Genomic DNA, 13,804 nt, shown 5'->3' with positions numbered 1-13,804 from the left:
CATCTATTAAATGAGGGCAGCAAACTATAACACATAAGCCTTCTGCCTTAGACTCTGCATTTAGGGAAACTGAGGCTACAATAGTGACCAATTCCTCCTTTTCCTTCAAGACAGCTCAGCCATCACCTTCTCAGAAACCACCTTTCTCCTGCAATCTGAAAATCGTTCTATTCTTGTTTCTCTAGCATCCAAGCATTTAGTTGCACATTATGTCTCCCAACTAAAGTGTGGATTCTTTGACATGAGGGAGTTCTCTTATCTTTGTATTCCTGGTGACTATCACAGTGTCTGATTCACTTTCAGAGCTCCATATACATTTGGCTACACAAATAATCTAACCTTATTCCATCTTCAATGGTAACAAATCTCTGGAAGACAACTGAATTTAAAACTCTATTTAATCTCAAATACAGTGACAGCAATTACACAAAAATTTTAAGTAACTACAGAGATCTTATCAAACTGGCAAACTCTACAATTTAAATATAATGGTTGATAAAGACTGAGAATATGCTTTGCTTGTTTTTCAAACCAGGCCACTGGACCCACTCAGTCACATTAACCATCTAGCCAAAACAACAGAAATTAGTCCACTGGCCAAAGAATTAGATGGTCCATGGCATATGCTGTGAGATACCACTAAAGTAAAGGGGTCCTACTATTTCAAATTGCTTATTTATTATGTGGCACCGTATTTGACCTACATGAACCACACAAAAGCCAGTTAAAAGAGAGATAATATGTCTAAAGATAGAGCAATGTCAAGAAACCAAATGACTTTTTAAACCAATCAACAGGATAACAAACTAAACATTTAGATAGTACCAAAATGTCTTACATCTATAATAAATTCTTAAGATTTAAAATGTAACTTTAGACAACCAATACCTCTGACCATTTACAAAAGTTCACTCAAAATGAATCAAAGCGCTAAACACATGCACATACTCATAGAAGAAAACACAGGAATAAATCTTCATGACCTCAGGTTAGGCAATGACCTCTTAGATATGACACCAAGCACACAAGCAACAAAAGAAAAAAATAAATAATTGGACTTCATCAAAACTAAAAACCTTCCTGCCATAAAATACACCAAGAAAGTAAAAAGATAACCTACAAAACGGGAGAAAACTTTCACATATCATATATTTGATAAGTGACTTGTATCTAAAATACATGAACAACTCTAACTCAATGAGAAAAAGAAACAATTTTAAAATGCACAAAGGATCTGAATAGAAGTTCTCTAAAGAAAATATACAAATGGCCAAAAGGCATATATGGAAAGATACTCAACATCATTAGCTACCAGGGAAATGCAAACCATAATGGGATACCACTTCATACTATCAGAATGGCTATAATCAAAAAGATAAAAAGTATTGGCAAGGATGTTAAAAAACCAGAATCCTCATACTCTGCTGGTACAGTCATTTTGGAAAATACTTTAGCAGTTACCAAATGATCTAGCAATTCTACTCCTAGGTATGTATGTATATGTCCACATAAAAACTTGTACACAAATATTCATAGCAGCATTATTCCTAACAGCCATAAGTGGGAAACAATCCAAATTTATATTAACTAATGAACACACAAATAAAATGTAGTATGTCCATGCAATAGAATTATAATTTGGCAATAAAAAGAAGTGAAGTCCTAATACATGCTATAACATGGATAAACCTTAAATACATGATGCTATATGAAAGCTGCCAGTCCTAAGAGACTACATGTCGTATGGTTCCATTTATATGAAATGTCCAGAAAGCATGTCAGTGGCTGCCTAGTGCTGAAGTTGGAAGGGAAATGGAGAATGGCTGTAAAGGGTATGGGGTTTCTTTTTGGAGTGGTGAAAATGTTCTAAAATTGATAGCAGCAATGATAACACAACTGTGAATATACTAAAAATCACTTCGTACCCTTTAAATGGGTGAACTGTATGGTATATGAATTACATCTCAAAGTTGTGTTAAAAAAAGATAATTAGATGTAACATTTCTTGGAAGAATGTTAACAACCAACTATAAATCCATATGTCTTCAAAATCTAAATGCCAAATCACTCACTGCCCTTGGTAAATACAGAAATGCTCATTAAGAAGTAAAAAGGGATAGAGTAGGGGGATTAGCAATCAGACACTACACTGACATCAGAGTTTGAATACTTAAAAACTGGATACTTTATTTTAGCATCCTATTATATGGAATCACGAAAATTTCCCCTGAAATTTGAGAAGTTATGCAGCTAAAAGAGCTACGTGCCCCAATATTAACGCACTAAAATATACAGACATAAAAAGAAAAAGGTTGATCACAAAGAAAAGGAAAATATTTGGTCATATGTCTGTTCAACTGACCAGTGAGTTCAAATGACCACTAATGAATGAGCCACTGAATTCATATCCTAGGGATGGGAGAACCTCCCTTATTTTCAGTACACTCTCATGAAATTTTTCCACAAAAAAAAAGTTTGCTTTATCATACATAGTGGTTCTCTACCAAGATTAATGAGTTTTCTGTCATTCTCCTTTAATATATTAAATATTGAAATAGCAAAACAATTACCACTAAATGCAGCAAGCAGAGACCTATGAACAAATTTTAAAAGGTCTCAGTATTTTGGTCATATTATAGGTAGTCAACTTTTACATGTAGTTTTTCCATCTCAGAGCAAAATGTATGTTTCATAGAACATTTTCTTATGAAAGGAATTCTGGCTAAACAAATAACCTATTCTTGTTAACTTCGTGGTTAAGCTCTTCAGACCAGCAGTTAAAATCATAGCACCACCAAAGCCAAGCATTCTCTACAACAATATATGCAAGGGGATAAAATGTTCATAGTTTCAACTGTGACACCAGGGACTCATTTTCTGCTAGCTTCCCATGACTTCAAAAAGCAATCATAATGAAAATTTGACAATGAATATATGTATGTTCATGTATAACTGAAAAGTTGTGCTCTACACTAGAATTTGACACAATGTAAAATGACTATAACTCAATTTTTTAAAAAAGCAATCATAATGGTAACTTTAAAAACTGTTAAGACTAGAGAAATGCAAATCAAAACTAGAATTATATATCACCTCACACCAGTCAGAATGGCCATCATTAAAAAATCCACAAACAATAAATGCTGGAGAGGGTATGGAGAAAAGGGGACCCTCCTACACTGTTGGTGGGAATGTAGTTTGGTGCAGCCACTATGGAAAATAGTATGGAGATTCCTCAAAAAACTAAAAATAGACCTATCATATGATCCAGCAATCCCACTCCTCAACAAATAACCAGAGGAAACTAATTCAAAAAGATACATGCACCCCAATGTTCATAGCAGTATTGGTTACAATAGCCAAGAAATGGAAGCAACCTAAATGTCCATTGACAGATGACTGGATAAAGATGTGGTATGTATATAATAAAATACTACTCAGCTGTAAAAAAGAATAAAATAAAGCCATTTGCAGCAACATGGATGGACTTAGAGATTATCATACTAAGTAAGCCAGAAAGACAAATACCATATGATATCACTTATATGTAGAATCTAAAAAAATTAGACAAATGAGCTTATCTACAAAAGAGACTCACAGACACAGAAAACAAACATGCTTACTGTGCAGAAAAGGGAGGGGGAAATTGGGAGTTTGGGATTTGCAGATACTACCTACTATACATAAAATAGACAACAAGGTCCTATGGTATAGCACAAGGAACAAGATATATTCAATATCTTGCAGTAACCTATAATGAAAAAGAATATATATATATAACTGAGTCACCATGCTGTACACCAGAAAGGAACACAATATTGTAAATCAACCTATACTTCACTTTAAAAAAAGACTAATAGACTCAAATATAATAAAAAACCACTGGATATCCTTTTCAAAAATAACCAATATTAAACAATCAAGTGCACAACTTTCCAACATTTAAACAAAACTTTCATCAAAAGTGATTTGTCATAAAAATAAAATGAGCTTTCATTATTACTCTCAGTTCAAGTTGTGATATATAATAGCCTCTAAAATTTCCAAGCTTTGTAAGACAACCAGTAATTTCTATGTTTTGTTTTCATTGCTATTTCTGTTAATACCAAAAAGTTTAAAAGTTAATAAAAATTAGAGTCTGCTTTAGAAAATACAGGCACAATTTAGGGATGAAATAAAGAAGAATAAATAATCACATGTTACAACCAAAGATAATGTTGCACCATTATTTATTTCCTTTATCTGTTATTTTAAGAGCTTCCTATCTTTGTTTTATCAAACGCTGAACTCCTGGAACTATAACAAATGTAAAAAAAACCCAACAACAAATAAATACCGAAGGTAGAAAAATTAAGCAGTTTGCCTAAGATCACCTAGTTAGGTAGAGAAGCAAACCTAGGTTGCCTGGTTCCAGAGCTAACCATCTTACCTACTCCACCAGACAAATGGAAGACAAACCTCCCTAAACTTCATTAACTCCTTCCTCTGAAGAACACAGAAATGTCTGTCGGCAATATATATATAGTCCATAGAACATTTTCTTATGCTCTCAAGTCTAAATGGTTGTTAAGTTCCCCTGAGATTCAAATATAAACATTCCTATAAAAAATTTTTTAATCAAGTAGAAAAGGCATGTAACACATCTTTGATGCTTAGAGAATACATTAATTTACATTTTTACAATACACTACTTACTTGTAAGCAATGCACTTAAATTTATGACTATTTGAGATGCCAAAAGTTAGGCAAGCTAGGCCATAAATAAAACCACAAGACTAGGTAAATCAACCTAAAACAAGCATCAGCAGCTTCAGGAAAACTGCTAAATGGTAGAAAAATACATTAGGATACCAGCCCCTGCCATGATTGGCCAATGTTCCTGATGCTCTTTTCCTGCCACCTACTAACTTCCATATATATTCCAAATCACTACACGTGGATTCCCACAGATAAAATGACTGCCAGTAGCAAGTACAAACTCCGCTTTTGCTTATGTGAAAGTGGGAACTTCCAGCATTTGTTGTGTATATATTGTTTCTATCATAAGCATTGTTTTAACTAAGCGTGATAAGCAAAAATCCTTAATAACTTCATATACTAAATCAGTTGCGCTCAAATGTCTAATTTTTTCTTCTATTATCAATCAAGTTAAATTATCAGTGTATGACTATCACAAATCCCTTCTTCCTAGTTCGATCTCACCAATACTCAAAACGCACACTTTATAATATACACCTATCCCTGGCTTTATTTAAGAGGTTCCACTATTTTTGCTGATATGCAAAAAAATTCAGCAATTAATTCTTCTGTACTCTGCGAAATAAATAGAAGCGTTTCTTTTAAAGAAAAGAAAAAGCATCAAGTTGGTAATGTTGATGTACTCACAATTACATTCTAAAAACAAGTTTAAAACCCATTATTACACTATTTTTAAAAAATATGAAACAAGTAGAGATTAGGAGCAGTTGCAACACGAGGTCTGGCAATTTGGGAAGCTGGGCAAGCTAACATATTTACTCTAAGGACATTCATTAGGTATTTGGGAGCTATTGTGCATAAAACATGAAGGACTTTCTAAACTAACATACTTCATTTCTTTTGCAAAAACACAGATTAAGAATAGAGATTTTCAATAAGGGTGCCAAGATAATTCAAAGGGGAAAGAACAGTCTGTTCAACAAATGGTGCTGGAACAACTGGATATTCATTCAAAAGAATGAAGTTTGACCTTACTTCACTCTATACAAAAATTAATTCAAAATGAATCATAAACTTAAATGTAAGAGCTAAAACTATAAAACTAAGAAAACATAGGGGTAAATCTTCACTACCTCAGATTTGGCAAAGGATTCTTAGATACAATATCAATATACAAGGCACAAAATACAGGTAATTTAGACCTAATCAGAACTTAGAACTTTCGTGCTTCAAAGGACATTAACAAGAAGTAAAAAGATAACTGACAAACTGGGAGAAAATATGTGTGAATCATATCTGGACAAAGGACTTATATCCATAATACATAAAAACTTCTTTCAACTCAATGATAAAAAGACAAATAACCCAATTTTAAAATAAGCAAAAGATCTGAATAGACATTTCTCCAAAGATGATTTTCAAATGACCAATAAGCAAGTAAACATACATTTAACATCATAGTCATCTGGGGAATGCAAATCAAAACCAAAATGAGATACTTCACACCCACTAGAATGGTTAGAACTATAAACAGGTAACAACAATTGTTGACCGGGATGTAGAGAAAGTGGAACCCTCATACACCACTAGCAGGAATATAAAATGGTGCAGTCACTTTGGAAAAGGGTCTGGCAGTTCCTCAAATGATTCAATGTAGTTACCATTAAGACCCAGAGACTACGCTGAGGTGCATTCCCAAGAGAAATTAAAGCAAGTGTTCAAACAAAAACTTGTATACTGATGTTTATAGCAGTATTATTCAAAATAGTCAACAGGTGGAAACAACCCAAGTACATCAACTGATCAATAGGCATTACTACTTCTTAAAAGCACCCAAAGCCAAATGCTAGAGAGAAGGAAATTATTGGACTGCTCTCTGTATACATGTAGTATACAAGGACTTCTTGTGGTATTTCTTGCACTGGGAATGGGAACAGGGTCTCCAACACCAGTCTACAATATCAAGTTAGAAGCTAAAGGCCAGTACAGGCTGCCTTTTCTCTTGCAGTTCAAGAGCAGCTCTAGTAAGGGACTGGAATTCTAGAAAATTACCTCAGAAGCCCTGGTCAGATGATTCCCACTCCAGTGCTTCATGATTAAGATAATTTGCCTCTTTTCTCATATCTTTCCATGGTTATTCCCACTACAACTACCTGCCTTTTCCCTGTGCTCTTAGTTTACATTTCTGCAAAAGACAGCTCAGTTAACTATTACTGTTCTAGTTGGGGCAAAATTTCAGACCAAGCGAACTTATCTGATCAGCCCAAAGGCTGGCTCTGCTGGGCCAGGTGCCTTCAATAAGATCAGTCACTAAGGCCAGCATACCAAGGGTCATACAATAAAGGACATGACCACCCAAATGTAAGCAATCACTTAAGGGTGCTCCCTCCATAGATGCTGGGGCTCAGACCATAGCATCCTAGAACATGAACCCTCTTCTCTGAGACAATCAGACTCAATCCCAATATCCAATAGATTAAAACATGAGAGAATTTATGCATTCACAAAATGGTACAAAAATGTAACGATTAGAGTTTCAAAGTAGAAACTCTGAGAGGTTAGCTCTTGGCATCTCTAATGCTTGAATTCCTTCAAGTGCTGGGAACTCCATACCAAAAAAGCATTGTCAGGCTCTTCTAATAGTTTCAAATTTATGTTAGGACAAAAATCTAGTTTCAAGTAAACTCTGCCTATTAGCCTTATTTTTTTCCCCTGAAGCAAGAACACATTTATTCAGACAACCAACTAAGAACCCTTCAAGTATCCGAATATCTCAGACTTCCCTTTAGCCTTCTGTAGACAAAACCCACTGAGTAAATTTGTATTATGCTTCCTAGGACTTGATTCAGACCACTGTCATTCTGACCCCTTAGATATAACCTATCTTTTTCAAACCACTCTTCAAATATGCACTTGGAATTGAAGACAACAACCATGAGAAAGAGAACAAAATATTACAGATTCATTTTTAAGAACTGGTCACTAACTTCATTAGTCTAATATAATATTTTTCAGGAACTATAAAATACTATGATTCCTATTAAGAAAATATCCAACAAGTTTCTTGGATCTGCATTCAACACTACTAAATATTAACTGTACTCCAAAAAAAAACTTTTTGGGGAGCAATATCAGCAAAAGAACAGTTTACAGTCAGAATTTTTCAGAATCACCATCATCTCTATTATAATTACTGTTAAAGCCATGGGACCAAAATACAATCATGTGCAAATATTAGTTTTGTCATACAGCATTTGTGAGACGTACCTCACCTACACTAGCAGCCTCCCACTGTACCTACCTGAGAGCTTTCACTGGCCGTAGGAGACATCCAACCTAGACAAAAGGTTTTCAGATACCCAAGAGTGTTCATCCATAGCACCCTGACACTCTACCCTAAAGAAGACTGTCTTCAAAAACAATCACAGATGTGTTTTAAGGGACAGTTCGAACCCTGATAAGATTAACAAATTGGTAACTCAGTTGCACCAGCTTGGACTAAAAGGACAGACATTTCAAATTGAAAAGAGATTTCTGGGCTCCCAATTTTCAATGGGAAGGAAGTAGACTGAAAATACAACTCAGTTACAAACTGGGGTAATTTATAGAAAAGGAAGACTTCTCAGGGGGTGGAGCCAAAAACAGAAGAAAATAAAATATTAAAGACTTTCAAGGTAGTAGAATTGGGTCTTGGTCAAGGAACACTCGTTGCCCGCAAAGCAAGGGATCCTGACTAATAAGCCTGGCTGGATTTCAGAGGTTTGCTATATGGTACAGAAACTGCTACACACCTCCCACACCTCTCTTATTTGGATGGAAGTTCTAATGAGGTTATCCTGTACCTGTCTTACCATTTTATGCTGAGTTAATCTTTTCAATTCCTAGACCTATATCAAGAGAGACACAGCTCCTTCCATCAAGTGAAGTCGAATCCTCCTCACTCCTTTTTTTAATCTGGGCTGGTTTTGTGGCTTGTTTTGACTAACAGGAAGTAGCAAAAGTGAAATGACTCAAGAAGCCTTGCGGCTTTCACTCTTGTCCTCTTGGAGCACTGCATGCCATCAGGTAAAAAGCCCAGGCTATTCCTAGAAGAAAGGCCACATGAAAGAACCAACTGCTGCCCCTACCAACAGCCCCACGTAATTGCCAGATATTTGAGGCTAACTTAAACCACCCAGCACTACCCAGTCAAACTGCTAGATGTTTGAAGTCACATGAGTTGACTCCAGACAGTAACATTTAAAAACAAACTGCCCAGCTAAATCTAGCTCAAATAGCAGAATACTGAGAAAATAATTGTTGTTTTAAGCCACTACATTTTGGGATTACAGTCGTCCCTTGGTAGAAGCAGGGGATTGGTGCCAGCAGCCCTCTCGGATACCAAAATCTGCAGATGCTCTAGTCCCTTATATAAACTGGTGTAGTGCCCTCCGTATCTGTGGATTTTACATATATTTGTACATAGCAATAGATAACTAAGACAGATGTAAATAAAATAATGATGCATCTCAATTTGATGAAATAAAACCAGTAGCTCGATAAGCACCTTTAAGAAAAAACAACCTGAGGAAGAGTAGAAATTCATGCAATTGACATGAACATAAAATACCATAGACCATAAATTACTACCTCTGTGTTCTAGATGGATGCTGAAAGATAGTTTGCATCCTTTCCTAGCGCTATCCAACCTCCAGTCTTAAATTTCAAATGGGTAAGGGATGAGTGATGTCTATTTACTGTAAATGAAAACAAAATGGATAAAATCCTTGAATTATGGGCCTCTTTTTAATGACAAAGTCTTCAACATTCAACTTCAAATAAACTTTTAGAATACCACTGATATTACCACAACTAAAAAAATAATATAAATGAGGACACTGAATTGAAGGCCATTTTAACAAGATTATTTCAATAAAGTAGAATTAATTTTTGAGGCCAAAATAAAATGGACAATGTACTCAATTTTAATATAGCAGTTTTTTTTATTAGGAAGGAAACGTGTGTTAACAAATCACTCGAACTCACGCAACCTGGGTCTAGTCTGGCAGGGTGAGCTAGGACAAAGCACTTAATTCTTTTTCACTTTGATTCCTCAACAATGATCCACCTAACAGCTACTACTAGCACTCTAGAAGATTCAAAGAGAACATGAGCTTCACCTAATTAATAAGCTAAGAATAATGTGGTTAGCTATAATTACAGTTTCTTGAATTATTATTAATAATATTTATTATTATCTAATTAAAGCCACCATGCACTGAGCACTTATACATACGCTAAATCTATGTTCCCCTAAAGATTAACAATCCTATGGAGAAGGTATTATTACTCTATTTTACATAATAATAAACTGAGTTATAGAAAGGCTAAGTAACTTTCCAAGGTCTCACAGCTGGTCAGTGACAAAGCCACAATCAAATGCAGGTTTGTTGTTTTAAAGTCTTGGTCCACAACTTTCAAATATGAGACGAGTGTCTGAAGTCCAAGTTCCAAATACAAAACAAGAATTTTACTGTCAGAAATGTAAATGGAGGCATATACTGGGCCATCCGAAATGAACCACGAATCAGGTGATCTAACTTCTAATGTAAATTCTACACTACCTACAGCTGTATGTAAGACAATGGGCAAGTTAGCAAATTAGCTAGCAATGGAAATCAGTTTTTAATCAAGAAGAAATTAGGATGGTCGCCAAATGTGAAATACATATTTGAAAACATGAACTTTACTTTTAAATATTGGAACATTTTAAATATTGAAAATAAGAACAGATTTGAAAAGAAGGATAATGATAAGATAACACAAAGATGAATTAGAAACTGTTTTTATTTAAGTAGAGAGGACCAGAAATGCTATTTCAAAAATCGCATTTACATAGAAGGAAACCAATAGTAGAAAGAACAGTCTACAAATGTAAATCTTTACTTTGAGAAGAGGAAGGGGAGCTGAACTTAAATGGAAAGATAAAAGGTCAGATACGCCGTGCGGAGAGTCGCCGAAAATAGGGAAAGCTCATAAACAGGAAACGTGTACAACCAAGACTTCTTTAGGCCTAAATTATCCATCCTTTGAAGCATTTTATGAACCTAAATAATCACTGTCCTCTGAGTGCATCCACTTATAAAGAACAAAAAAGGTTTATAATTTTATGCTACAATGAATGAGTATTTAAACCTACTTTTGGGTTTAGAATTACTACAGCAACCTTATATGCAGAAGAAGTGTCACGGCAACATTAGATGTCACAAAACAGCAGTTATGTCTTGCTCTTACAAGAGAACCAGATATAAAAAATGATCCAGGAAATGGAATGACCAAATAGAAAATAGCCAAACTGTCAGATACTGAATAAAACAGCATCAATGAATTACCTGAATTAACTTATAAGTTCTTAATGCTACACCTTCAAAATATTCTAAAATAACACCTATCTGGCAAGTTATGAAATGTCTCTTTAGAATGTCTATGATTTAAGAATCATCTAATTCTCCACAAGATGGAATGATGGAATACTAAATACTAAACTTATGGGGGAAAAAAAATTCTCCAAGTACAATCATCTCATCTTTAAAGTTTCAGGCCAGTTGTATGGAATTTTCTTAAGTGACATTAGAGGCAAAGGAATAGCTGACTGAGTCTATTCATTTCTACAGTCAGTCAAGCTGTCAGTAACAACCAGAATCATTTCATTAACATAACCCTCCAAGAAATATCAGAAGAGGGATACTTTTCCTCTTCCAGGATTCTTAATAAGAGAGAAAACCAGGAGTAAAAAAGAAGAGATGTAAACTCAACAAGCCAGGAGTGAAATTTGTGTGACCACAAATTACGTATCCAGGGGAATATCCAGAGGAAATTAAACAACCAACTTCAACCAACAGTCGGATACAAACGACACGTGCAAAGCAACTGAGCTCATTAAGAAACCTGGAGTGGTACTTTTAAAAAGATATTTATATGTTGTATTAATTTAAGCGCAGATAATGAACATCTCAGCCGCCTTCGTTTGCCCATTTCTATGCCAAGACCTTTCGAAGCTGGGTTGATAAAGGTCGCCTCCAAGAAGGAAAGGCGCTCATGTGGGAAATGGTATCCTCATACAGCCCAGAGAACCGCTGACGCACCAGGAGCTTGGAAAATATCCCGTCGCTTACATTGCTAATAGCAGTTAGGTAGGAAAATGATCGTCCACGTGCACTATTGTTTTCCAGGTGTGTTCACTTATATTTAACTTATGCTTTGATATCACTACCTTCAATCACAGACAAATGGTGGGGAGAAGGGATGGCAGCGCCGCTGGTGGTATCTGGGTGCAACACAAGTTTAAAAAACAAAAACACCACCTTTTTTTTTTTTAATTGCAGCGTACTGGGGGCCCTCACCTCTCCTCCGTACCTCTGCCATCACCCCCGCGCGGCTCTCCGCTGCCGCCGCCGCCTCGGGTCCCCATAACAACCCCCCCCCCGGCAGGGTGAGCCCCCTCTTCGCCGCGTCCCGGTCCGCGTCCCGGCCCGGCCCGCCACACTTGCCAGACAGGTGACAACTCCACCTTCTCGGGGCTCTCACTCTACCCGCTCCCGAGAGGCTGGCCGGGAACCCCCAGCCCCGGGCCAGGGCACGACCCTCTCCAGTCAGGGACTTGGCGAAAGGCGGCCGGGGAGCTGAGGAGGTTCCACTCCGACCTCCAAACGAGTGACGCGGGGGCCGAGGCGCGACCCCCAAAAGGAGTGCGGCGGCCCCGACCTCTGTCTAGGCGGCTGAGGGGGGCCGAGTGGCGGGCGCAGTGGGCGCGAAGGAACTTGTCCGTTTAAACAAACAACGACGCACCACGGCAGCGGGAGATACCGGGGACCACGCTCACCTTGAAGGGGTTGTTGAGATCCGGGTCGGCAAACGGGTTACTGTCAAAATCCGACATCTCGCGCTCGGCGTCACCCACCCGACCCAGGCGCAGAGAGAGAGACGAGGCGAGGCCAGCCGCCCCCCTGCGCGCTCACGTCGCCGCCGCCGCCGCCGCCGAACAGATCCGGGTGCCGCTCGTGAGGCCACCCAGCCAGCCGTGCCACTGAGCATGCCCGGTGCGCCGGGCTCCCGGCCGCCCGCGCCGCTCTTGGTTCGCCGCCCCGTTCCTTCGCGCCGGGATCCAGCGTTCCGGGCTTTGGCTACGACCGAAGTAGGAACTAGGGGCGGAGGGAGCTGGGAGCAGAGAGCGGCGGTGAGGCCCGACCGAGATTCTGCATCTAGACGGGCCGAGTTGTCTAATCGACTTAAAGGCGGCCGGCCCCTTTTTGGCTGAGCGTAGTCTAGGGAAGAGGTGGCACTTTGTGGGCAACAAAGACGTAGGCTGACCCCACTGCCCCAGGTTGGGAATGCAGCTTGGGACGCAGGCTGCACACCTAGGAAAGGAATGGCTGCTTAACCCGGCGGAGAGGCGCGGGAAACTGGAGAAGCTCCTCACGAGTCTCCAAAGATCACGCCCGCGAGGCCTTATCCTAGCTAATGAATTTGGCACACCTGGGAATCCCAGCTTCCCGTCTTCCGGTTTTTCAGACTCTAGGTAGCTGCTAAATCCCGGAAACCAGCATTGGCGTTGCGGATCCCGACTGGCTCCACGTAGGTTTGGGGAAAAGAGATTCTGTATCAGTGTCCAGCCGTTGCCATCATCCTCCAGAATCTGCAAAATGGCTACTTCCCCGGAAATGATCGCAGAGGGTGCACAGGTGCAGAGATCAAGACCCTTAAGTTAATGCTAGTGGATGACGGAAAGATGCTATTTTTGTTTTCTTTCTAACATTTGGAGCGAAATACACACCTCTGATTTTTTCCTATTCACTACCCAACACCAGAGATGACCAAAAATGAGTATGTGTAAGGAACTTATTTGTACCTCTCATTGCCCCACCCCTGAACTCAGTTAGAGGGCATCTCTTTCCTCCCTCTCTTCCTCTTGCTCTAACGGCAAAACACTTAGCAGATAAAACTACAAAAAGCCAGAATTATTTTCACTTGGTAGGTCTAATTCACTCAGAATTGGAAGGAACTAGAGTTAGTCTTCTTGGCCTTTTTGCATTATACAAAGTCACCTGGGAATAGTTTCTCCTCACTG

General features: G+C 38.3%; 1 protein-coding gene across 3 annotated transcripts in view; it reads right to left on the bottom strand.

Moving 5' to 3' along the window:
- The window catches only part of SCAMP1 (secretory carrier membrane protein 1), a 97,020-nt gene extending 84,266 nt beyond the window's left edge, over nucleotides 1–12,754 (bottom strand). For 2 of the 3 annotated variants that reach the window (XM_032474761.1, XM_032474768.1), the window contains exon 1: nucleotides 12,560–12,754. In XM_032474761.1, the coding sequence (XP_032330652.1) occupies nucleotides 12,560–12,616 (57 nt within the window). In that variant the 5' untranslated portion in view covers nucleotides 12,617–12,754. The remainder of the gene's footprint in view (nucleotides 1–12,559) is intronic. The other variant, XM_032474779.1, reaches the window with a different exon arrangement.
- Nucleotides 12,755–13,804: the final 1,050 nt, after the last annotated feature.

The sequence above is a fragment of the Camelus ferus genome, chromosome 3 (assembly GCF_009834535.1).
Source record: "Camelus ferus isolate YT-003-E chromosome 3, BCGSAC_Cfer_1.0, whole genome shotgun sequence".
NCBI classification, from domain to species: Eukaryota; Metazoa; Chordata; class Mammalia; order Artiodactyla; family Camelidae; genus Camelus; species Camelus ferus.
This window is presented reverse-complemented; position numbering and strand designations above follow the sequence as displayed.